Source organism: Portunus trituberculatus, chromosome 49 (genome assembly GCF_017591435.1).
Source record: "Portunus trituberculatus isolate SZX2019 chromosome 49, ASM1759143v1, whole genome shotgun sequence".
NCBI lineage: Eukaryota > Metazoa > Arthropoda > Malacostraca > Decapoda > Portunidae > Portunus > Portunus trituberculatus.
Window position 1 is genome coordinate 355,705 of NC_059303.1, and position 27,749 is coordinate 383,453.

At 40.8% G+C, this 27,749-nt stretch overlaps 2 protein-coding genes across 2 annotated transcripts in view; both read right to left on the reverse strand.

The window, feature by feature from the left end:
* The window catches only part of LOC123499320 (general transcription factor 3C polypeptide 3-like), a 414,223-nt gene that overhangs the window by 68,506 nt on the left and 317,968 nt on the right, over positions 1-27,749 (reverse strand).
* On the reverse strand, positions 9,091-10,620 carry LOC123499321. Its single transcript, XM_045247143.1, has 2 exons — positions 9,467-10,620; positions 9,091-9,304 (listed from the first exon to the last, which is right to left on the reverse strand). Exon 1 carries the CDS (start codon positions 10,303-10,305, stop codon positions 9,526-9,528), a length of 780 nt encoding a protein of 259 aa, XP_045103078.1. The 5' UTR covers positions 10,306-10,620; the 3' UTR covers positions 9,091-9,304; positions 9,467-9,525.

Below are 27,749 nucleotides of genomic sequence, written 5' to 3' on the forward strand. Positions count from 1 at the left end.
CTTGGTGACGGCAGGGTGGGGAAACTGCGGTGGTGGGGGGCCTAAGTGAGGTCAACTAATCCTCTGTAACATCATACCACTGATGTTCACGAGACTCAGGACTCAACACTTTATCTCCTCTCATGAAATACACATAGCGGTTTGACTCAGTTACAATTGTTTCCAAGATATCTTCATCCCAAAAATAATTGAAAAACTCGCACTCCCGGTTATCTGCTGTGAGTTTTTGCACTTTTATTCCTGAGCTTGACTCATCAAAATTATAAATTTGCGGCTCAAAATTTGACTCATCTATCCAGTCCCATCTGCTGCCAGGTCTAATTAGGTCAGGTGCAGCAGGTACCCTTCCCCTCTTTCGGCAAAGTGGTGTTTTGTGGTGGGTAGACAATAAGATACAAGGCGTGCCGTGTGCCTTCTCACTGCCTGGCTGCTGTGTGATTGTACTGGAGTCAAGGTCATCATACTTATCACCACCATCTTCACTTGGGACAGCAGATACTTGTTGCCTTACACTTGAAGATGGCCTAGACTCCTTTCTCTTTTTTCTTGTGTTGGGTGCATAAAGCCAGTTAGATGTGTCAGAAGGGGAAGATGTATGTGACGGCCCAGGAGTGGGAGAAGGAGGAGTGTGTGGTGGCAGAAACACGCCAAAGTATTGTGCCTCAAGCTGTTCATCTTCTTCCTCCATTTCCTGATCAAAAACATAATCAGGATCAGCATAACTGTCATCAGTGCTGATGTCACTGTTGTCATCAAAAATATCTTCCTCAAAAGATAATTGTTCAGCAATTTCTGCGGAAGTTAGAGAGCGGGGATGCCTGCCTGCCATCGTGACTCAGTACGAGACAAGTGAGGGGCTGAGAGGTGAGTGGTGGGACGCAGTGGTCAATCAGGAGGGAGGGGGTGAAAGTGGGTGGCTTGCCCAGTTGCCAGAATAGCGGGAAAATGTGCTGATATATGCTAGACACCTCAACAAACATAATTAGTGTCACAAGAGGGAATTTCAAATGTATAGGAAGCGAAAAAGAGACGAACGTACTTGTACGTGATTGACCACAGAGAGTAACCGCGGATTTCACGTACATGTACGTGCTTGACCTCTTACAGGTTAAGGTCCTCCGCCATGAAAACACGAAGAAACCGGCAGAGAAAGTACTTGAAAAGGTCAAGAAGCAAAACAGGGACGGAAGTGCAGCGCATGTTAACACGATGCACGCCGAAAATTAACTGAGGGGCAGCGCAGCCGATCCCATCAGCAGCGCCGGGCACCGCGCTGGCAGGCGTAGCGCCAGGCGGAAATTTTTGTAATCTCAGCGGACGAAAGTAAGTGAGACAGTGGAACTGCTAGATTTTTTGTACGAAAAATAGGTGTCTGTGATAGAAATCCCTGTCAATAAGTATACCAAGTTTCAAGCCAGCATGTATAATGGTTGATTTTATATAGTTTTTTTTATATCTTGAAAAATTATGTTTTGCACCTACACTATGTGTTTATCAAAATTAGTAAATTTATTACATGTTGTGTGTTGATTTATAGAGAAACTGCATACAAAATTATCTAATTATTCCCATGTTTAGTACCTCATTTCGACACTATCAGAATTATAGCTCTGGCTCTTTGTGCCTTTGCCAGTAGATTTGGCTCGCTGGTGGATGTCCTAAGAATGTTATTTCATAGAATTATTGTTTATCTTAACCATCAGTAAGCACCTTCCCTGTTTTCCATGAGACAGTCCTCTCTAAGTAAATTTCTTGGTCCTAATCAAGATCGGCGCCTCCAAGTATGTATGTCTCTCCCTCTACTTTCCTCTTCTCCTCCTCATCTATTTTTCTCATTTTCTTTTCCTTGATTTTATCTTATTTTCTGCTATCAAAATTGAGATCCTCTTCCTGTCCCTTCCCTCCAAAATCTCCTTCCCTGTCATGCCAAATGCCTCTGCTTCACCTGCCACTGACCCATCATCTCTTCCCACTTCTTTTCATTTATCGCCTATTCTATCATCATTTTCTTGATCTCTAGCATCTTCAGGTGCTGTAGCCTATTTTGTTTATTCCCTATATTGCAGTAGGAAGATCAGTTAAAGAAAAATAAAAGTGTAAGAAAGCCTGCAAGCAGGAGCATGACATAACCTTTCCCTTTGCCTTTCTTGCTGCACTGGCAGGGTGGTGTATGGCAAGATGGAAAGGAAGTGAGCGATTTGAGGAGTGGAGCCTCACCCCAAAGACCAATATTAGTGATAAAATGACAAGGAAAAACAGGTAATATACTACAATACTTGGAGAGTGTTTACTGCATCATGCCCACCTCGTGGCATATGCCACTTATGTCCTTTTAAATGTATCAGAATGAGTGTTGTTGTATGCATAGGTCCATGATTCATATACCATATGAATTCTGAACATTTTTCCTACAATAATCTGCAGGAACTGAGAAAAAATAAATAGGAAAATAAAGAAATAAACAAATAAAAAAAATTGTCATAATTTATTAAATCTTGACCACAGGATGCTCTTAATAAGTGATGTGGTTGTGGTAAATATGGGGAAGTTTTCAAGTTGCTACTATGATATTTTGATATATTTTGATGCATCAATTGTGAAGTTGACACTTGTGAATTTATGGAAGTTTTTATGTTGATTTGATATTGATGCATTGTTTGCAAAGAGAAGCTGATAAATTTTGGAGAAAATTGGTTGAACTTGTGTGGCAATATCAGAGGACTTTTCATTAAGTGGTGTAAGTAATTTTACTTTAATTAAATGTAGAAAATCTTAGCAGTGTAAGCTATATTACCTATTATAAGAATTAAGGCTTCATATACAATAGTGCAATTGCAAACTACAAAGAACCAAAACTGGTGGCAGCAGTGGGATGATACTTGCAATTGCAATTACTGCAAGAGTATAACTGTGAGCAAAGACAACAAATTTTGTTTAACTGCATTGGATGTCACAAATGTGGATATTGTACAGTGAACATTGAGGAAAATTTTATTGATATCTGTGATCAGTATTGCAGAGTTGTAGATGAAACATACAGTTCATATGTAACGTCAACACTCAGCATTCATTAATGGTAGAGTAAGTAAGGAGTCTCCCATCACATCTAGAATGACGCAGTCAGCCCCGCTTCTCTGTTCTCCTCCATTAACCTGCCGTGTATCAGTACAGGGGAAATAGCTGAGGCTATAATATATATAATGCAAAAAATAACTTTTCAAAAGTAATTGGCTTACCACACGTTTGTGGAGGAAAAGAAAGAAGGCCAAATATAAAATGGATTACCAGCGCACATGCATGGATAAAGAATTTATAGAACAAATTGAACAGATGAAGGTAGAACTGAATTGGCCAAACAATATGCATTAGACAGTGCACATACATACATGACACACTGTGCCACAAAATAAGAAAACTATCACAATGAAATGAAAAAGAATTTCCTTGTGATTTATCCAGAAGAAAAATCGCTCCCAAGCCTGATTAGTGAGTTGTCATCTGTTACATGCCAACCCAGAGAAACAATTATTTAGCTTTTTATCAGAGTAGAATGGATAGTAGCAAAATTAGAGGCTATGAAACTAACAGGTAAGGAGGTATACAATGATATATTTGTCTCCATTATTGTGAATGCCTTACCTAAGGACTTCTATCCTGGCTGATGCAGATATGAAGATATAAGAAAGTTCTAAAATATGTTGTGTCACACCCTAGCCCTCAGTTTAATGATGCTGAAGTGAGGAAGGAAAACAGAATTATTCCTGACAGTTAATGTGGTTATACAAGAACACACAATGTATTGTCCTCAAAATAACAGAAATAATAATTACTGTCAGAGGTGTGGTCAAAATAACCATATTATTCACAATTGAAGAATGATAGAATGTTTTAGATGGTATAAGTGGGGTCACTTTGCAAGCCAGTGCACAGTGAAATTACTACCAAGGGCACAGCCAATGGTAACTTGTTTCACCTGTGGAATACAAGGACACACCAATAACGAATGTAGTACAGTGTAGTTAATGCACGTAGTGTGCATAACTTTAAAGAAAAATTAGATAAATGGAGATATGGAGAAAGGACACTATGAGCCCCGCTTGAATCCTGTACAATACAACTAGGTAAATACACACACACACTGCAGACACCGTGCAGGACACATGCATCTGAGCAGCTCGCAGAGATTACTACAAAAGGAGTTGGAGATTGGACTACACATATGTACAGGGGGAGAGGGGGGTCATAGGGTCTCCTATCTCCAAATTATATAAGTGTTGGATCATATATAGGGAATGAATAACAAGAGAGAGACGGAACTAAGTAGCGCTGCCAGGCGTATGGAGGAATCACAACATACTCCGAGTGAAAATCAACGCTATATAGAAACTCCTGTTGGTTTAAGGAAACTGTCAGATGATACTATGGACAAGGATTTTTCAGGTTTCTGGGATGAATGAGGTAATATGAGAAGACTAATCAATGTAGAAAGGAAATTAAGATATATGAAGGAGGTGATGTCCAGTCTAATAGACAAACAAGACCAACTGATAATGGAGAACACAGCCCTGATATTGAGAGTAGCTGAATGTTAGAAGGTCAGTGCAATAAATCATGAATTGAAAGAAGAGATTCAGGACATAAAGAAGCAAAATGATGTTCTAAAAAATCACATGCCAAAATTATGAAAGCTCTTTAAAGAGCTTGCAGGCTGAAGTGCAGGATGGGATTCCAGATTAGGTGATGCAAGTTGAAAGAACTATGAAATGAATGGAAACAGGACCAAGAAGAGCAAAACATAAAATTTTCAGAGGTGGTAGGGAGACAAATTCAGAACACGAAAGTTCTGTAATTGTAGTTATCAAATAAAAAGAAGGTTTGGTGCAGGATGCAGTGGACAAGGAAAAAACCGTGATTTTTAGGATGAAGGAAAAGAAAATTCCAAATAAATTCCCGAGAACGTGAAGAAAGAGAATTGACCAAAACTGTTATCAAACGAGTACAAGACAGCACACAAGAATTTGACCAGGAGGTGGAGAAAGTGATCAGGCTGGGAAGATACAGTGAAGGGGTTAGGAGACCTATGAAGGTGAGAAAGATCTCAAGTGGCTGTAGAGGAAATTATGGCTAGAAAAGGGAAGCTGGCCGATGATGTTGAACACAAGGATATATGAATAAAAAGAGATATGAACCTTATTAGAGGAAAGGGAAAAGAAGAAAATGCTAAGAAGTGAAGCTTAGGAAAAAAACGAGAAAAGGACAGAGATAGAGAATTTTTACTGCATGGTTCTGGATACGAATCTAAAGAAGTGGTACCTAAGGAAAAAAAGAGGAGGTCGTGGAGGAGGCAATAAATTAAGAGTGACTTGTACTAACATAGATGGGTTGTTATCAAGCATATTGGAAATTCCGGATTATTTGAAAGAGAAAAAGCCGGATGTAATGTGCATCGTTGAAACAAAACTGAGAGGAGAGATCTATGTCAACTTCAAAGAGGAAGGATATAATACCTGGAGGAGGGACAGGAAGGATAAAGGGAGAGGAGGAGTGCTAATAATGGTTCATGATAATATATGTGTGGAGGATGTGCAATATGGTGAGGACAAAGTGGAAGTAATGGGAGTAACAATCAAAACAGATTTGAAGAGAAAAATTATAGTTACATATGTTCCACAAAAGACTAATACATGGGGAACAGAAGAACATAAAGATATGCAAAGAGAGGTGATAATGTGCCTAGATAACATGATAAGAAAAGATAGAAGAATACTCTTAGTTGGAGACTTTAACTGTAAAAAAATGAACTGGAGAGAGATGGAAGTAATGGATAATGTTGGGCAATGGAGCGAGAAAATGTTACATTTGACTATGGTTAATGCAATGGACCAGTGGGTGGAGGAGTCAACAAGGTACAAGGGGGAAGAAGAACCATCGTTGCTTGACTTAGTCTTCACAAAGAAACCAGAGTCCCCTCCAAACATACAATACCTTAGTCCAATGAGGAGAAGTGATCATGTGACATTAGATATGCAAATTCAGGAAGATGAGATAAGTTACAGAGAGGACTATAAAGGAGAGAGATTAAATTATGCAAGAGTAGATTTTGAAAAATTAAGGATTTATTTTGCTGATATTGAGTGGAGTAATATTATGGACAGAAAGACTGTACAAGGGAAATATGATATATTCTTACAGAAATACAATGAAGGAGTAAAAAAGTTTGTTCCTGTTTACAGAGTTCAGAAAAAAATACAAGCTTGGTACAATGCTAGATGCATACAAGAAAAAAAGGCAAAAGATAAAACGTGGAAGAAACTCTTAAAGCAAGGAAATGACTATAACAGATAGCAGTACAAAGATGTTAGAAATTAATATATTAGAGTAAGGAGAGGGGAAGAAAGAAATTTTGAGAAAGATGTAGTGGATAAAAGCAAAGATGAATCCAAACTTTTCTACATGTTTATAAACGGCAAAACAAAGAATAAGGAAACAATTGAAAAATAATCAAAGAAGGGAAGACATACCAAACAGAGAAAGAAATGTGTGGAATAATGAATGAGAGCTTCAAAATGGTATTCACTACAGAAGATGATTTCACAGAACCAAATAGGGCATTGGATTGCCAAGGATTACAGGAGATTGCAGTGCACAAAGAGGATATTGGAAGACTAATGGATAAGTTGGAAGTCAGAAAAGCAATGGGGCCAGATGGTGTATCAGGCTGGGTGTTAAAAGAATGTAAAGAGCAACTACTGGATGCAATTTGGAAAATAATTACAAGTTCAATAAAGGAAGGGAAAGTTCCACTAGAATGGAAGAGAGCCAATGTAATACTGATATTTAATTGATATTTAAAGGAAGAAAGGCAACTGAACCACTAAACTACAGACCAGTACCACTTACAAGTGTCGTAAGGAAGTTATGTGAAATAATTATCAAAGAAAAATGGGTTAAATTTCTAGAAGACGAGCAAGTCATATCGAACAGACAATTTGGGTTCAGGACAGGGTGGTCATGTGTATCAAACTTATTAAGCTTCTACTTAAGAGTTATTGCAGGACTTGAAAACAGAGATGGATGGAAAGACACAGTATACCTGGACATTAAAAAGGCTTTTAATAAAGTCCCTCACGGAAGACTATTTTGGAAACCAAAGAACATACGAGGACTGCGAGGAACCTTGCTCGAATAGACAAGAGATTATTTGAAGGAAAGGGAAATGAGAACTGTGATTAGAGATACATACTCATCTTGGGGTAAAGTAACTAGCAGAGTGCCACAAGGGTCAGTGTTAGCCCCCATTATATTTCAGGTTTAAGTAAACGACATTCACATTGTGATAAACAGTTACAGTCAACCCTCGGCTATCACGACTTCAGCTATCGCGTTTTATTGCTATTGCGCACCCATGAAAAGCTGCTAAAATTTCATTATCACGACCTCAGATGCCTGCTATCGCGCGTCCCGCCACGACGTCATGGGATATCTGAGTGCTCGTTGGCCAAAACCGCCTTCCCGCCAAGATCAATTCGGCTATCGCGTTTTCAGCTATGGCGCGGCTATTTCGGCCCCAATTGGGCGCCATAGCTGAGGGTTAAGTGTACATAAATTTATTCACTGATGATGCAAAGTTGCTAAGAATTATCAAAACCAGAAAGGACTGTCTGCTGTTGCAGGAAGATTTAAACAAGATCTATGAGTGGAGTGGGAAGTGGAAATTGGAGTTTAATGCCAAGAAATGTCACATAATGGAACTAGGAAAGGGTAAGAGAAGACCGGTATGGAACTACAGGCAACCCCCGTTTAATGAAGGGGTTACGTTCCTTAAAAACCCTTCGTTAAGCAAAACTTCGTTAAGCAAACCTATTATAACAAGTTTAACCCGACTTGAATTTCCATAGAGAGTAAACAAAGCGAGAGTGCATCAAAGTACACTGAAAGGTTTAATGAAAGTAAAAATTATGAAGTTAAACATTTAGGCAGTTTAATTTAAGTCAATATAATGTACAGTTGCCTCAAAAAATTCTAGTACCCCCTGTGTTAACTCCTGTCATGATGTGGCACTATCGCAGTAATTGCGAATCTAGCTATGAATGAACACCTGTTCCTCGAGAGAGAGAGAGAGAGAGAGAGAGAGAGAGAGAGAGAGAGAGAGAGAGAGAGATTGAGTTTTGGGTGGTTATGTAGTTTGATCATAGAAACGTCATGTCTGCTGTGTCTACGGAGTTATTGCCAGGGTAATTATCCCCCACGTCATAATGGTTCTTTATATCATGAAATATGGGCTTGGTTAGAATAAGATCAGAAACATTTATTTCTAGCATGATGCCATCCCAAACCAACAGTTGTTAAATCATGTTGTTTGTGGTTACACACACCTGGTCATCTAAGTTCGTGAGATTTCATCATACTGATGGCCTTTATGTTATTAGTTTTGGATAAATACACGCATCAAAACAAGTCGAGATACTTTCCAAACGGTTAAATGCACCTTATCAAATCTACCAGTGATATTTTTTAAATTCTTAGTTTATGAAATATGGTATATTGTCATTATTCATGATTATATGTATTTATGCTTGAACAACCATGTTTTGCATTAATGATTTAAAAAAAAAAAATTCCAGGTCTAGAAAACATGCATGAATAATTTACACACTCAACATATTTATTCGTGAAACCTTACAGCCCCTGGTTCAACCACTGGCAGGTGTAAAAGATATTTGCACTGAAGTGAACACACGTTTTTCAAATAATAAATCATGGACTGATTAAAACCTCGTTGCATCTTGTATAGTGGATATGCTAATTATTTTCCAACTACATTCATATTACTGCGAATATTTTATATAATTGTTTCGTAATTATTGCACATATGTATTGTCTAAGGTTCAATAGGATTACAGGGGATGAAAATGGTTATGTTCCTGGGTCATGACAAATTTATTAATGAATACATTAAGCAAATTAATTTAAGATGCTAGAGATGTTGGCTTTAATACTTATCCCTAATACTTTGTCCAACCACCATTATTTGCAATAACATCTTCCAATCTACTTTGCATGGACGCTACATGATTATATATACTTGGTTGGTTGCACCGGAACATTTCCCATTCCGCCATGGTGTGCTGGAGAAGGCGCTCTCGAGTGCGCTCCTGGCCGTCCTCCCACGTGTTATGTTGCCCCACACGTTCTCTATGGGATTTAGATCACACAATTTGCTTGGCTAGTGCAAGAGTTCGATGTCAGCCTGCTCCTCAAACCATGTGCGGACGATTCTTGCAGTGTGGATGGGACAGTTATCCTGCATAAAATACGAGTTTTAAATAATTTGTCATAATGGTGACGTATAAAATACAGGTCAAAGTGTTCGATTTCTGTGCAGACAATGAAAGACAAATTATCAGATTAAAGCATAATGACATTAACCAAATAACAATGAAACGGGAGAAGAAAATATGTTTACCTGCATGAATATTATCCGCTCAGGATAGGGCAGGGCAATGGTGTTTACTGATGGAACCATCACTTCCTCGGAGTTCCTCCATGATCTCGATATATTGTTCTGCTGTGAACCGTCCTCGTATCTCTGTCAGCTCCCCTTACTCCATGCAGGTGGACCGATCCCCATACATTACAGGTGATGCGGCCACTTCTACCCTCCTCGTAGATGTTCTGGCAGTCGTATCGGGTGTTGTATCGGCGCCAGCAGTGGAGACGGCCATGGGTGTTTGAAGTGAAGGTCTTCTCATCGCTAAAGATTACTCGTCCCCAGTAATCGAGCCCATTATCGATGTGCTGTTGAGCAAACTCTAGTCTTGCTGCTCGATGCTCATCTGTAAGCTTGCCCTTCACTGCTGGCGTCCTGTGATGAATACCGGCCTCGTGGAGTCTATTCCGAACTGTTCCTGGTGACAGTTGCAGCTGTAGCTCATTGCGTATAGCAACTGCAGTTTTTAATGGAGACTGTATTGCTGATTCAAGGATCGCTCTGTTGTCAGCAAGGCTGGTCTTCCTGGGTCTTCTACATCTTGCTTCATCTATTACATTCCCCGTCTCTTCCCATCTCTGGCACCAACGCCTCACAGTTGACTTGGTGATGGCCAGCTCAGTCGAAATGACAGCAATTGACATGCCTGCTCTTATGCCGATTATCTCACCACATTGAAAGATTTTCTCCTCCTGTCGATTCATGGTGGCTCTTGTGGTGTCCAGACTATAATTGACTAAGTTGTAGGTTACAGGCCCTGGCAATAACTTGGTAGACACAGCAGACATGACGTTGTTTCTATGATCAAAATACATAACCACCCCACACTCAGTCAGTCTTTCTCTCTCCCTCCCATCCCTCTCCCTACCTCTTTCCTCTCCTTACCTCTCTTCATCCCTCCCTCTCTCTCTCTCTCTCTCTCTCTCTCTCTTGAGGAACAGCTGTTCATTCATAGATAGTTTTGCAATTACTGCGATGGTGCCACATCATGACAGGAGTTAACACAGGGTGTACTAGAACTTTCTGAGGCAACTGTACACTAATGTATGTATGTACGTAACTTTATAATGTTAATGATCTTAAATTTATAAAGGGAGGGAGAGTGAAACGGGAAAGACACTAACCAGCAACCTGTGGAGTGTAAAAAAAGGACGCATCATTGTATCATACACAAAACTTATGTACCACATTTCCACAAGGCTTTCCATTTTATCCATTGTAGAGTCACGAGTTCAGCTAGTTCTTTTAGCTTGCAAAGAAGATACGGTCTTACCAGCCTTCTTAATAGAGTCTGCTGACTTGAAAATAGTAGAGACAGTAGATGGAGTCAAGATGGTGGCAAGCAATGTTATTAGTTTTCTCACCTCTCTCGTGTCTATGAATAATATCCAGCTTCACTTCGAGAGTAAGAGACTTCCTGGTCTTCTTAGCAACGCTAGGCGACATTGCAGGACGTTTTGGTGGTAAGCTGAGCGAGGGAAGACGAGCTGCTGCTGACGCTGTTATTGTTTTGAACAGGGGTAGCGAGTGGTGCGCGTGTTGTCCATGAGAGGCGCTGGTGTATTCAAAAGCCTGTCGGCTTGCGTGATACGACAGGGCTTTCAAACTTGGAAAAAATTACCTGGGTAAAACTTTGTTAAAGCGAGTTTGGTGTTCATTAAATGAGCAGGTGGTAGTAAAATGAAACCTTCGTTATAGCGAAATTTCGTTGTGTGAACCTTCATTAAGTGGGGGTTGTCTGTATTTGATGAGAGAGGAACAAATAATGAAGACTAAAGAGGAAAAAAAATCTTAGAGTGATCATACAAGAAAATCTGAGGCCTAATAAACACACAAGCAAGATATTTGGACTTTCATATAAAATGTTGACTAATATAAGAGTGGCATTTCATTAACCCTTAAACTGCGGCGATCGCTTATATAATCAAGCCTCTCGAGTACTGTGACGCGGCGATCGCTTATGTAATCATGAATTTTCACGGGGAATGTTTTGAATTTTTGTGGCATATTTCCCTTCAGACCTGCTCTTGTGACTCCTCCCCACTTAGTGTTGCCATCATGAGGGGTCCAGATACTATAACAAGGGCCTCACTTGAGTTTTTACGGAAAAGTAGGAGACACCTGGCAACTCCTCTTGACTCGTCGGGTAGAATCCAGCCTTTGAGTATCATAGAAAACGTAGAAAACTTTATAGGGGAGACCAAATTATGCTATTGTACCGAGTAGCAGTACTGGAGTGGGATTATTACCCACTATTATGGTATTTATTTAGTCCAAATCCTCATCTTCCCTTTCATATGTGTAGCTAGGAATTCTTATATAGGGAGTCCCTGTAGGGGGAGAAGGGAGATCACGTAGGGCTGCGTGCACAGTCATCATGGCTGCCACCTTATAAGGTGAGGAGCGTAGTGGCTTCGCCCTCAGAACATCACCCCGCTCTTGTCTCGAGCACCGTTCCTGTGGAACCTTCTGCCACTTCCAGCACAGCAGGCCCAACCAGGCAGAGACACAGAGAGAGAGAGAGAGAGAGAAGCAGGACGCCGCGAGCGACGGGCCGCCATTTTTACCTCTCGGGACGCCACCACACGCACCCTCACGCCCTCTCATCTACAGCTGAGTTACCCACGGTTTCCCCCTCCCATAGGTCTCCCATCTTATAGGTAGGCTAGGTAGGAAGTTACATGACTGTGATGAGTTCTTATTGAATTAAAGGGTCTATTTTGTTAAGCTTGGTGTGTTCATTCCTCCCCCTTGGATTCGTTACATCTTTCTTTTCTTCCCTTACTCGGCCTAAACTTCACTTAGGCCCAGTACAAGAGACTGAGCCTCACGAAGGTTCAGTAAAGATGGTGGCAGCGGTTTAGATGTATTTTATATAGGCACATCGACCCACGTAACTCTCTGTAGAGACAGGAGTAATCAGTGTTTATCCCCCCCACTTGTTTAGTAGTGAAGTGGTGTTTCTCCTCTGTTTATTTTTTTTCTTATTTTTGCCTCATGTTTCGAGTGGCCAGTATGGAGTCACAGCGACAGGAAAGAGGAAGGGGAACAGTGAGAGTTAGGTGTTCGTCCCTTCCCCCATGATGTTTTGTTGGTGGTTCGGCGGTAGCACGGGGGCCCCCACACTTCCCCACAAGTAATTACCTTTGGGTGGTAGTTGGCGCCGTGCCGGTCCCCCTTACTACCCTCCCACCTCTAGTTTATCAGCGTGGATAAGCTAGGGGAGGAGACCAAAATTTTTTTTTTTTCCCAGTTTAGGGGTAATTTTTTTTTACATTTCCCATTTGGCTCATATGTTCTGGCATGTTTTTTTTCAATAAGTTGTTTTCTTATGCATTGATATTTTGGTGTGATTAGCTTCTTGTCTCCACAGGAAGATACATTGTTTTTATAATGAGAATTTAAGTTGTGTTTTGGTGAAAGAGAAAGCCACTGTTCACCCAATTTTCATTTTGTTTAGTTTGTGACAAGTTGTCAGGTGTTTTTTCTTTCGTTATGGATGAGTTGGTGGATTTTCTGAGCTTAAGGCCGGAGTGGACGCCTAAAAAGGAAAATGAACCAGTAGTTAAAACCGAAGATGATACGGTAGTTAACCAGATAACGAGGATAAGTCCGTCAGGTGCAGAGGCAATAAATAACTTAGAGATGGAGGTAGATGCCTTGCGTGATTGTGTCTACGATTTGTTGCAGGAAGTTAGAGAGAACAGGGAGGGGCCTGCGAGTAACCCTGTTAAATGCCTCATGAAGCCCCGTGACATCCCCGTCCTTGAACTGCGTCACTTGAGTGGAGTAGAAGGAGTTGGCCGGTTAGCTGTTTTTTCTCACAGGTGGAAAGTTGCTCAATAGATAATAGAGAGAGGCAACAGATAGTTAAAATGCGTGTGGAAGCCCCATTAGCTTTACTGGTGCAAACGGTAGTAGAGAAGGAAGTAACCTGGGCACAATTTAAGCAATATCTTACAAAGGAGCTCATGGACCAGAATGAGGAAAGGTTATTTGATTCTCTGAATGATTTAAAATATTCGGTGGAAGACGACCCCATCGAATTTATGACAAGGTTGAAATGTAAACTACCTTTGGTTACCGTAAGGACCAATGCTGATGACGTGCCGTCTCAGGACAGGTTGATAAAGAACAAACTGATAAAAGGAATGCCGAGAGACTGCAAGGAAAGACTAGAACTGTACCTGGACGAAAAAGTATCGTTAACCAGGTTTCTGACTAAATTAGATACTGAAAGACTGGTGGTAATGACTCGGAAAGAGAGTAGCGTACGAGCGGTTAGCCTGGCCCCAGCCCACCTACCGACTGCCCCGCGAGCGGCGGCGGCGACTACACCCCACCCGGCCGCCACATTAACACCACCCGCTAGTAGATTAGACCGGGTAGATCAAAGATTACAGCAATGGCGCAGAAGGGAGAAATACTGCCCATATTGCCGAGCTACTAACCACTCAATAGCCGAGTGCTATAAAAGACCACAACCTGGCTCCTGTTATGATTGTTTATGGCTCAATTGTCGGCGCGGCCATCCATCATGCCCCGGTAAAGTAAACACAACATGGAATAGAATGTTATGACAATCCCTGGTAATCAGCGTAGATATCAATAACCATGTACTTGAAGCAATGTTAGATACTGGCAGTGATGTTTCACTAATTAAGATCAGTGTAATTAATGAAATGGGAATTCCAGTGAAACAAAGTTCAAAGATTCCCCCTTTGCAAGGAATCACCGGTAAGCAGATCAGAGTATTAGGCCAAGCTTATGTAACAATAGCCAGTAACAGTAACCACCCCATCATTGCTCAAGTAGCGGTCGTTCCCGATGAATATCTCAGAACACACGTATTGTTGAGAATGAACACGATCGGTCAGTCAACTCTCACTCTAGATCACCAAGCTAAGCGGATTCATTGGAACAATCTTGTTTATCCCTTAGTATTCGTGGAAACACCATATGGAAAAGTCAGGATGGTGAGAAAAGAACCTCAATCTCCCTCTCATAACAAGCGCTTCGGTAGAGTAACAACCAAAACACTAGTGGACTGTTATGAAACGACCCTAGTGGAAGTAAAAGTAAGTGAGGAACCTAATACCGTAATAATGATTGAGGCTAAACATGCCTGTGTTCAAGATGGATTGCCAACTATAATGCGAGTGACTGAAACACACACTGTTTTCATCCCCGTCATTAATAACACCAAAGTTAGGTTAGTGTTACGACCAGGAACCTTACTGATAAAGTATGAAATAATAGACGAGGGACAAATAGAGATAGAAGACTCACCCCTGACCATCGCTAAAATAAGTGAAGCCATCGGGCCAGAAAATGATTGTGTGCCCACAAACCAAACCCGGTGGGAAAAGCTCAAAGTAATTCTCGACTCGCGAGACTGGTCACATCTAGAGAAAGAGAAGAGCTTAGTTTACTTCAGTTCATTCAGAAACATCAAAAATTATTCATCGTACATCCTGGCGAATTAGGACTAATACAAGCAGATCCAGCCCACATTCAGGTAGACGACCCAACACCCTGTCGTACACCACTCTATCGATACCCAGAGAAAGTGAGAGAAACTATTCAGCAGATTCTACATGATTTAGAAGGTAAGGGCATAATTGAGAATTCCACAGCAGCATGGTTATCTCCAATAGTTTTAGTAAATAAGCCTAATGGAGAAAAAAGACTCTGTCTTGACTATCGAAAAGTAAACAAACAACTAACCATGGATATTCATCCTTTACCCAAACTTGACGAGCTAGTAGAAAGTGTGTCAGGCAATGATTATTACGCCACCTTAGATATGCATGAAGCGTATTATCAGGTAGCCCTGGACTCGGCGAGTAGAGATCTCACAACGTTCAGTGACGGTGTCTCGCTTTATAGGTTTAGACGCTTACCTTTGGGTTAAGTTGTTCCTCAGCGATATTTGCCTGACAAATGAACCACGCATTAGCTCCCTTACTTAAAGAAAACTGGGTTAAGAATTGCCTGGATGATTTAATTGTTTATGCTGCAGATTATACCACCTTAATCCACAGATTGGATAGATTATTCAGCCACTTAGAGTCTGTAGGGATTAAACTCAATTTATCCAAGTGTAACATTGGGCAGAGACAAGTAAAGTTCCTCGGGCACATTGTATCAAAAGAAGGCTATAAACCAGACCCAAGTAATGTGGAGGCCGTAAAACAGATGAAACCTCCAACTAACGTGAAAGAGACCCGTAGGTTTATAGGAATGGTGTCGTTCTATCGACGACACATTGAAAACTGCTCCAAGATACTGGCCCCATTAACCGAGCTCACAAAGAAAGGAACGCCGTTCTACTGGACAGGTGAATGCCAGAAAGCTTTTGAAATGCTGAAGGAGAAACTAATACACTCTCCAGTACTAGGAAAAGCCAATCTCAATCGAGAGTTTGTCCTCGAGACGGATAGTAGTGCCACACATGTAGGGGCAGTGTCGATGCAGTATCATGGGAAAAAACCAAATGTCATAGGATATTTTTCGAAGAAGCTTAGACCAGTGGAGACTCGATATTCAACAACAGATCGGGAAGCGTTAGCCGTAGTACTAGCCTGTAGAAAATTCCACCATTATCTATGGGGTGTCCGAGTTTTAATTCGAACTGACCATCAGCCACTAGTCTCAGTTTTTTGCCAACGAACAAAATCTCCACGTATGAACAGATGGATTCTGGAGATGCGTGATTTTCAGTTTAAAATAGAGTACAAAGCAGGCAGGAAGAATGTGGTAGGTCAAGATTCATTTCTTGGTTTGACCACCGATGAATTCATTCAAGCTCAGATAGCAGAACCTAGATGGAGAGAGATGAAGGAATATTTGAGGAAGAATACCATGTGCCAGATACTCCCCTGTCATTTTGAATCAGTTTATTGTTCACGATGGAGTGTTATATTACTCCAAACAAAAGAAAGATGGAACCATCCTATATTTATTGGTTGTACCCCAGACATTAAAGAAACAAGCTATTTTATTGGCCCATGGAAAAGAGTCTGGACATTTAGGACAACTAAAAACCATGTTAAAAGCTGAAGAATATTTTTACTGGCCAGATCAAAGATCAGACATAAAGAAATTTATCAGAGAATGTATAATTTGTCAACAATGTAAAACTGCACCAGCTTTACAAAAGACATACCAGGAATTGCCTCCTGTAAATCAACCTTTGGAAAGAATTAGTATCGATATTACTGAAATGACTCCAGCCAGAGGAGGTTATAAGTACGTATTAACTATCATAGATCACTTTTCAAGATTTGTAAAGTTGGTGAAGTTACGGTCCAGACACGCTGAGGAGGTAGTTAGGGTTATTAAGAGTTACTTGGGAGACTATGGGGTACCGAAGGTACTCTTAGCTGACAATGTGTGCGAGTTCCGCTCACAATTGTTGACAGAACTCTGTCGTACGCATGGGATAGAGATGGTGTTTTCCACCCCATACCATCCATGTGGGAACTCTATCACCGAATGGTTACATCGAACCATGAAGTCAGTGCTAGCGTCTCTCGGGAAAGGACAACCGCACAGGTGGTCCGAGTGCCTCACGCAGTGTCAGCAGATCCTTAATGCGGCCGTACACGAGACCACTGGCGAACAGCCCTATTTCCTTTTCTTCCGGCGCCATGCTCCTCGCTATGTGGGAACTACTTTGCTCCAGGTGGACGATGAAATAGACATTAATACAGCCTTGGAGGCAGTGAGACAATCATCCCATGCAAATAGCAGGAAGTGGTTAGCTAGAGCAAACATTGGTCCGGAAGGACCAAAGAGTCGAGGTAGATGATTTGGTGTGGATAAAAAGGGAACAGTTTGGTTCGTCAGCTGATAGAAAACTTGGTCTCAAGTGGATTGGACCGTATAAGGTTAAAAATGTGAATTTAGATGGAGTGTCATATGAAGTGGAAAATGTGTTCAATGGCAAAATACTCCATAGAGCAGCTGACCGAGTGAGAAAATATGTAACCGATGAAGGGTACATGGTAGACACGGAAGAAATTGTAGTGCCTTCCGATGAGGAGGAAGAAGACAATGAGGTAGAGGAGCCCAGACCGACTCGCGAGAGACGGCCAGTGAGGAGATTTATAGAAGAATACTAAGTGTATAGACCCCTAGGGACATTGAAATCCTGTGACTGCCCTATACTTCTTTTGCAGCTACATCAGACCCACTGCTGGGGAAGGAGACTGCCACTGTTGGGGGTGGCTGGAATGTTCAGGAGGAGGGGCCTCCTGAATCCAGTCCCCACAGAATAAGGCCTTGGAGAAGACTACGTCGGCCTCTCTACTCCGCCCCTGTATGCCTGGACTGATGGGAAGTGGGTGGCGCAACACCAACTGGGAGGTCAGGTCCTACCGGACCAGTAGAGACATCAAGGTCTTGCACTAAGTGGGAAATTGTAGAGTGTGAAATGTTGAAACGAAGGGCAGTAATATCACAGATACCCTGGACACTGTATATAGCTCTAAATGGTTCTGTGTGCTCACGGTGGGGTATCGCGATTACGTGGATTGTTATGTGTGTGAGACTTTTTTGTTGTAAAAGAGAAGATGAGGATTTGTTTTCCCTGAGAAAAAGCCATGTACCGAGTAGCAGTACTGGAGTGGGATTATTACTCACTATTAGGGTATTTATTTAGTCCAAATCCTCATCTTCCCTTTCATATGTGTAGCTAGGAATTCTTATATAGGGAGTCCCTGTAGGAGGAGAAGGGAGATGATGTAGGGCTGCATGCGCAGTCATCATGGCTGCCACCTTATAAGGTGAGGAGCGTAGTGGCTTCGCCCTCAGAACATCACCCCGCTCTCGTCTCGAGCACCTTTCTTGTGGAACCTTCTGCCACTTCCAGCACAGCAGGCCCAACCAGGCAGAGACACACAGAGAGAGAGAGAGAGAGAGAGAGAGAAGCAGGACGCCGCGAGGGACGGACCGCCATTTTTACCTCTCGGGACGCCACCACACGCACCCTCACGCCCTCTCATCTACAGCTGAGTTACCCACGGTTTCTCTCCCCCATAGATCTCCCATCTTATAGGTAGGCTAGGTAGGAAGTTACATGACTGTGATGAGTTGTTATTGAATTAAAGGGTCTATTTTGTTAAGCTTGGTGTGTTCATTCCTCCCCCTTGGATTCGTTACATCTTTCTTTTCTTCCCTTACTCGGCCTAAGCTTCACTTAGGCCCAGTACAAGAGACTGAGCCTCACGAAGGTTCAGTAAACTATAGTTTATTACTTCTATCTCAATCAAGAGATTATTGTTATTATATCAGCTTTTTATGGCATAGGGGCAACAATTCTAGTAGCATTTTGAGCTGTGGTATTGTACAGAGGACTTGTGTCATGCAGGACACACAGAAACACACACACACACACACACACTTAACGATAGATGTGAAAAGGCTATAACAAGAAAAGAGGATGCATGGAAGAGGTGGAGAAGGAAAAGACGGATTAAGCAGTGGGAAAGTTACAAAAGAGCAAGAAATGAATATGTGTTGATTAAAAGAGAAGAAAGAAAGAAACAAGAAAAGGATATAATTGATAAATGTAAAGACCAACCAAGGCTTTTTTACAGACATGTGAACAACAACATCAAAAATAGAGAAAGTATTGAAAGTTTAGAAGTAAATGGAGTATGCAGTGAGGATCCCAGGAAATGGCAGAGGCTATGAATGGATGCTTTGGAAGGTATTCACAAAGGAGACTGCTTTTGACAAACCACTGGTAATGGAACAGAAAGGGATTATGAAGGAGTTTCAAGTAACTGTGGAGGAGATCAAGAATATGATGGGGAGTTTAGAAGTGAGAAAAGCTGTGGGACCTGATGGGGTATCAGGATGGATTTTAAGAGAATGCAGGAGCAACTGGCAGAAAAAGTTTGTGAAGTAATTGATGCCTCATTAAGGGAAGGTGTAGTGCCCCAAGACTGGAAAAGAGCTAACATTGTCCCAATTTATAAATCAGGTAACAAGAGAGACCCATTGAACTATAGACCAGTGTCACTTACAAGTGTGGTAGCTAAGATGTGTGAGAGGGTGGTGAAGAATAGATGGACAGACTTCTTGGAGAAAAATGACATACTTTGTGAGTGTCAATTTGGTTTTAGAAAAGGGCGTTCATGCACGACAAACCTGATATGTTACTATTCGAGGGTGATAGATGTAATACAGGAAAGAGATGGTTGGGCTGATGGAATATATCTGGATTTAAAAAAGGCCTTTGATAAGGTACCACACCGGAGACTGATCTGGAAACTTGAAATGGTAGGAGGAGTGCATGGCAGTTTACTAAAATGGATGGAAGACTTTTGGTAGGAAGAGAAATGAGAACAATAATTAAGGACAGACCATCAGAATGGGGCTTGGTGGAGAGTGGAGTTCCACAGGGATCAGTGTTGGCACCAGTAATGTTCATGGTCTACATAAATGACATGGTGGATGGGGTGTCCAGTTATGTGAGCCTATTTGCAGACGATGCAAAATTGTTAAGAAAAGTGAGATGTGACAAAGATTGCAAACTACTCCAGGAAGACTTGGACAGAATATGGAAATGGAGCTGTACATGGCAAATGGAGTTCAACACGACAAAATGCAAGAAATTAGAGTTTGGCAAGAGTGAAAGAAGAATCAGGAGTATGTACAAGATAGGAAATGAAGACATAAAACCAGTCATGAAGAAAAAGACCTTGGGGTGACAATTACCAATGACCTATCGCCAGAGAGACATATAAACAAAATAATTGGAGAAGTATTGAACTTATTGAGGAACATAAGAGTGGCGTCAGATATTTAGATGAAGAAATGATGAAGAAAATAATTACTGCAATGATAAGACCAAGGCTTGAATATGCAACAATACAGTGGGCTCCGAACTTAAAGAAACACATAGGAAACTAGAGAAAGTACAGAGGGCTGCAACAAAATGGTGCCTGACTTAAGAGATTTGACTTATGAAGACAGACTGAACAGAATGCAACTTCCGACCCTGGAAAACAGAAGAGAAAGGGAGACCTGATAGCAATATACAGAGTGATGATTGGCATGGAAAAATGGATAGGGAAGATCTGTGTATGTGGAATGAAAGAATGTCGAGAGGGCATGGGAAAAACTAAAATGGCCACTTATAGGAGAGATGTGAAAAATATAGCTTCCCTCATAGAAGGGTGGAAGCATGGAATAGTTTAGACGTGGAAGTGGTCAACGCAAGGAATATTCATGATTTTAAGAAAAAGCTGGACATTAGTAGATATGGAGACGGGACAGTATGAGCATAGCTCTTTTCCCGTATGTTACAATTAGGTAAATTAGGTAAATACACACACACACACACACACACACACACACACACACACACACACACACACACACACACACACACACAAAGCTCAATCAAACATACCCAATACGTACAAAACATCTGTACAGAGGATTCATGACGGACACACACACACACACACAAAGGAGGAGCATTTTATGGGAGGAAGGCCTACGGAAATAAGGCAAATGCAGGACATAATGGTTACTAAGGAAGATGTAAGGAAAATTATAAGCAATCTGGATATTAATAAATCAATGGGGCCAGATGGCATATCTGGGAGGTTGCTAAATGAATGTAAGGATCAATTGTATTGTCCCGTATTTGATATTGTGGAAACCTCCATACGAACAGGATTAGTCCAGAAAGAGTGGAAAAGAGCTGACATTGTGCCTATATATAAGAATGGTAGTAGGATGGAACCACTAAATTATAGACCAGTATCGTTAATTAGTATATTGTGCAAGGTATGTGAAGAAGTAATTAAAGCTAAGTGCAGTGAGTATCTAGAAAGTGAAAACATTCTGAGTGAAAGACAGTTTGGTTTCAGAAAAGGAAGATCGTGCGTATCCAATTTATTATGTTTTTATTCAAGAGTGACTGACATACTACAACATAGAGAGGGATGGGTGGATGCTATCTATCTGGACTTGAGAAAGGCCTTTGATAAAGTACCACACAATAGACTGATGTGGAAACTAAAGAAGATTGGAGGAGTAAATGATAAACTAGCAAAATGGATGGAAAATTACTTAGTGGGAAGAGAAATGAAAACAGTGGTGAGAGGAAGGAAGTCCGAGTGGAAGAAGGTAACCAGTGGAGTTCCACAAGGGTCAGTGCTTGGTTCCATCATGTTTTTGATTTATGTTAATGATATGCCAGTAGGAATTGACAGTTACATGAACATGTTTGCGGATGATACTAAAATTATGAGGAGAGTAAAGAATGTGGAAGATTGTAACAAGTTATAGGAAGATCTTGATAAAATATATGAGTGGAGTAAGTAGTGGCAGATGGAATTTAATATAGACAAGACCCATATTATGAAAATGGGAAGAAGTAGATACAGACCAAACGGGGATTACAGGCTGGGTGATGAGAAAATTAAAGAGACCAATGAGGAGAAAGACTTAAGAGTAACCGTACAAAACACTTTGTCACCAGAGAAACACATTAACAAGAGTTTTGGGAAAACATATAACATGCTTCAAAATATTGGCCTTGCATTCCACTACCTAGATGAAGGAATGATGAGGAAGATATTATGTACCTTAATAAGACCCCAGTTAGAATATGCAGCTTGTGTCTGGTCACCGCATATGAAGAAAAATGTGAAGAAGGTAGAAAGGGTACAGAGGCTGGCAACAAGGATGGTACCAGGACTCAGGGAGTTAGACTATGAGGAAAGACTGAGGAAGCTGGGGCTGACCACATTAGAAGAGAGAAGAACAAGAGGAGACATGATAACTATGTATAAATTGGTGAACAAGATTGACATACTGGACAGAGAGTTGATAAAGGTGACCACAAGTAATCATCTCCGAGGACATGGAAAAAAGCTTATAAAAGACATGTCTAGATGACGTGAGAAAATACAGTTTCCCGCATTGTAGCATTGATAAGTGGAATAAACTGAGCAGTGATGTCGTTGATGCGTTGTGTGTCAATCAGATGAAAGAGAGATATGACAGGAATGGACAAGGAGACAGGACACAGAGAGCTTAGCTCGGGTCCTGTAATACACAAATAGGTAAATACAAATAGGTAAATATACACACAAAGCTCAGCTCAGTCAAACATCTGTACAGAGGATTCGTGACGGACCAACACACACACACCCACACACACACACACACACACTCCGTGCTCCGTGGTGAACGGACGTGCCTCCTGCGCATGAACGGCATCTAAATAACAAGCAATATGCTTGAGTGAGAATAGTTATTGCTATAGAGGGGCGACCAGAGCGAGGGAACGAGAGTACAGAGTGAACGTAGCCTGGTGACATGTACATGGGAGTGATCGGACATGGGAGAACCTCCACACTCCAAAAGACAGAGCGGGAACCCACAAAGGACAGCCATAGCAGCCGCCAACATATCCAACCACATACGTAACTACCAGGCCTTGCCCCCAGTGACCACACACCCACATGTTCCCAGGAAAAGTAAGGAAAAATGGATAGACCGGTAAGGAATAAATTACCAAATTCAAAATATGTTGATGAGGCCCAGGGAGCAAAACCGAAAGTGACCAGTCAAAGCATGAGTCCAGCTTCAACAGGGCAACAATGCAAGGTAGATTGGTGATGTTGGAGAAGAGATTTGAGGAGTTAGTGAAGGAATTAAAAGTTCAGAGGAGTGAGGAGGAGCAGGATAGAGAATTCCGCAAGGCTTTGAAGGAAAGAGTTAAGAGACTGGAGGAAAATGAAAAACGATTGGTGGATGAGAATGCGATTTGAAGGTGGAGGTTGAAAAATACAAGAGACGGTTGGAGGAGAATATGGAGAGAGTAGTAAAGGAGAAAGATGACTTTAAGGAAATGACTAGTGAGCAGAAAGAAAGGCTTGAAAGGGAATGGGAACTGAAGAAAACACAATGGACTGAGTCGAGGGAAGCAGAGATGGTTGGATTACAAGAAATAATTAAAGATCAGTTGAAGGAAGACAAAAAAGAAAGGTCCAAGGAACTGGTTAATGTAATGAAAAATAAGGAAACATTGATAAGGGAAATAGCAGAAAAGAAGAAGAGTGTGTTAATATTTGGGATGAAAGAACAAAATATAACATATAAGCCGAAGAGAATTAAGGAAGAATTGAAAACGGTAAAAGATCTGTTCAAAAATCTAAATGATGATGAAAAAAAAGACCTACAAGAAGAAGTGGAAGAGATCCATAGACTGGGTCCATTTAAGGAGGGAGTGAACAGACCGATTAAAGTAGTACTGAAGTCACAACAATCTGCGGAGGATGTCCTATATAGAACATCAAAGTTAAGAGAGATAGAAGGTTGTAAAGAGGTGTTTGTGAGAAAGAATAGAAATGAGGAAGAGAGGAGAAGATATAAGGAATTGGTGGAAGAGGCGAGAAGGAAAAATGATGAGCGGTCTGAGGAGGAAAGAGAAAAGTTTTTTTGGAGAGTTATAGGAGAGAGAGTCAGAAAGTGGTATATGGAAAGAAGGAATACGGAGGAACCCCTAGAGGGAGCAGTGGGTGGACCGTAATGTATACTAATATAGATGGGATACTGTCAAGTAGATTGGAATTGCAAGACTATATGATAGTGGAGAAGCCTGATATCGTGTGTTTGACTGAGACAAAATTGCATGAAAAAACAAAGATAAATTTGGATAATAAATATAATATATGGAGAAAGGATAGGGAGAGTAAAGGTGGAGGAGGAGTTATGATTATGACGAAGAAATAAATAAATGTGGATAAGGTTTGGTATGGGAAGAACAACGCAAAAGTGATAAGCATAAGGATAAAAAGTGATGGAAAAGAATTAATAATTATGGTGACCTATGTACCTCCTAAAACAAATTCTTGGACATTAAGGGAATACGACAATATGATCAAGGATACTTTACAGAGTTTGGAAAGTGTATTATCTGGAAAAAGAAAGGTGATACTAGTAGGAGATTTTAATTGTAAGGAGGTGGATTGGGAAAATCTAGTAAGTGGTGTTGGAGAAGAAGCATGGGGAGAGAGATTTCTTAATCTAATGATGGAAAATATGATGGAACAGAGGGTGAAGGAAAATACTAGATATAGAGGAGATGATGAACCGGCTAGACTGGATTTGGTGTTAACAAGAGAAGTGTACCTATGTGGAGATATACAATACAAGTGTCCTTTGGGAAAGAGTGATCATGTGGTTATGGAAATGCAGATAGCAACAACACAGCGAAGGAAGGACGAGACATACAGGAGTGGTAGATTGAATTATAGAAAGATGGACACAGAAAGTTTGAAAAATTATTTCAGAAAATTAGATTGGGAGGAGATGTTACAAATCAGAGAAGTGCAAAAGAAATATGAGATTTTTATGAAATATTATAAAGAAGGAGTTATGAAATTTGTACCAAAGTATAAACCAAGAGAGGAAGGAAGAAAGGATTGGTTTAATGCAACTTGTGTTAAGGCTAAGGAAAAGAGAGATGTGGCTTGGAAAAGATGGAAAAGAGCAGGAATATACTAAATAAGGAGAATTATAGAGTGGCAAGAAATGAGTATGTGAGGGTAAGGAGGGAGGAAGAAAGAAAATTTGAAAAAGATATTGTAGACAAGAGTAAGGAACACCCAAAATTGTTTTACAGGTTCATAAATGGTAAACTTAAAAAGAGAGAGTCCATTGAAAGATTAAAAGGAGAGCAAGGGATAGTAGATGACCCTAAGAATATAGCGGAATTGCTAAATAATAGGTTTCAGCAAGTATTTACTAAAGAAACAATGTTTGTAAAGCCACAGAATATACAAGGAAATGTGCACATGGAGGACATTAAGATACCTAAAAAGGAGTTATATAAAATGTTGGAGGAACTTAAAGATGATAAAGCGATGGGACCAGATGAAGTTTCAGGAAAATTATTGAAGGAGTGTAGAGAAGAATTGATTGATCCATTATATGATATTATAAGGTGCTCATTAGAAACAGGGAAGTACCAGTAGAGTGGAAGAGAGCTGAAGTGGTGCCCATTTATAAGGGAGGCAGTAAGGAAGAGCCTCTTAACTATAGACCTGTGTCTCTAACAAGTGTGGTCGGTAAGATTTGTGAGAGGGTGATAAAGAAATATTGGATACGGTTCCTGGAGGATCATAAGTTATTATCGGATCATCAATTTGGCTTCAGGAAAGGGAGGTCATGTGTAACAAATCTACTGAGCTTTTATTCAAGAGTGGTTGACAAAATACAGGAGAGAGAGGATGGATGGACTGTGTATATTTGGATTTAAAGAAAGCTTTTGACAAGGTACCTCACGAGAGACTGTTATGGAAAGTAGAGATTTATGGAGGACTGAAAGGAAAAGTGTTAAAGTGGATGGAAAACTACTTGAGATGGAGGAGATGAGAACAGTAATAAGGGATGCAAGGTCGGACTGGTTGGTGGTGGAGAGTGGAGTCCCACAAGGCTCAGTGCTGGCACCAATACTTTTCCTGGTATATATAAATGACATGCCAGAGGGAGTAAACAGTTATATTAATTTGTTTGCGGATGATGCGAAGTTGTGTAGGTGTGTGAAGAGTGAAGAAGATTGTGAAATTTTACAGGCAGACCTGGATAAGATTTGGGAGTGGAGCAAGAGGTGGCAAATGGAATTTAATCTGAGCAAAAGTCATGTGATGGAGATGGGAAAGAGTGGAAGATGGCCAAGAGGGTCATATAAGATGGGTGAAGAAGTAGTGTTGAAAAAGGTGGAAAAGGAAAAGGATTTGGGAGTGATAATACAAGACCATGGGCAGTTTGAGGCTCATATTGATAAGATGTTTGGAGAAACGTATAATTTGATAAAAATATTGGATTAGCCTTCCATTATATGGATAAAGATATGATGAAGAAATTAATTAGTATGGTAATTAGACCAAGATTGGAATATGCTGGAGTGGTTTGGTCCCCTTATAAAAAGAAGCATATAAGGAAGTTGGAGAGATTGCAGAGAATGGCAACAAAAATGGTTCCGGAATTGGCAGAAATGACCTATGAGGAGAGATTAAAAGAAATGAATTTGCCTACCTTGGAACAAAGAAGAGAAAGAGGAGATTTAATACAGGTTTATAAACTGTTGAGTGGACTGGATGAAGTGGATAATGAGCAAATGATGTTGAGAGAGGAAAACTTAAGTAGAACTACAAGATCGCATAGTAAAAAGATAGCCAAGGGGAATATGCTTGAAGGATGTGAAAAAATATAGTTTCCCACAAAGATGTGTGGAGGTGTGGAATGGTTTGAGTGAGGAGGTGGTGTCAGCGAGGAGTGTGCACAGTTTTAAAGGAAAGTTGGATGTGTGTAGATATAGAGACGGGGCCACACGAGTATGATACCCAGGCCCTGTAAAATTACAACTAGGTGAATACAACTAGGTGAATACACACACACACACACACACACACACAAAGCTCAGCTCAGTTAAACATCTGTACAGAGGATTCGTGACGGACCAATACACACACACACACACACACACACACACAAACAGACAAAGTTCTATCATACATATATATGTATAAAACATCTGTACAGAAGATTTGTATCATCTAGGACATGCAGAAACATGCACACACACATAGAGAGAGAGAGAGAGAGAGAGAGAGAGAGAGAGAGAGAGAGAGAGAGAGAGAGAGAGAGAGAGAGAGAGAGAGAGAGAGAGAGAGAGAGAGAGAGAGAGAGAGAGAGAGAGAGAGAGAGAGAGAGAGAGAGAGAGAGAGAGAGAGAGAGAGAGAGAGAGAGAGAGCATAGAAAACAGCCCAGCTTGATACCGCTCAGCTCCCAACCCGGACCATACAGTGCACCCGACGTGTCATTAGTTCCCCGCTCTTTCCAAAGCCCGCGAAGTTTTGTAGGCCTATTTCTTGCTCTATTTATCTATTTACACATTCAAAACTTCAGTTTTACTGTATTTTGGATGTTTGCCATTCATGGCATACAATTCGAAATATATTTTCTCTGACATGGGAATGTTTATATTTTAGGCACACCAAAGCATTCAGCAATTAGGAATTAGCAGTTTAAGGGTTAAATGGATAAAGATATGATGAAAACAATCATCATAAGCATGATACGCCCAAGGCTGGAATATACAGCAGTGGTATGGTCTCTGAGCTCTAAAAAGGATATAAGAAAATTGGAAAGGATACAGAAGATTGCTACAAAGATGGTGCTGGAATTAAAGGACCTCACATATGAAGAACGACTGAAGGAA

Excerpts from the sequence above, each read along its gene's own strand:
- LOC123499321 (XM_045247143.1), bottom strand. The coding sequence starts at position 10,305 with ATGTATTTTGATCATAGAAACAACGTCATGTCTGCTGTGTCTACCAAG.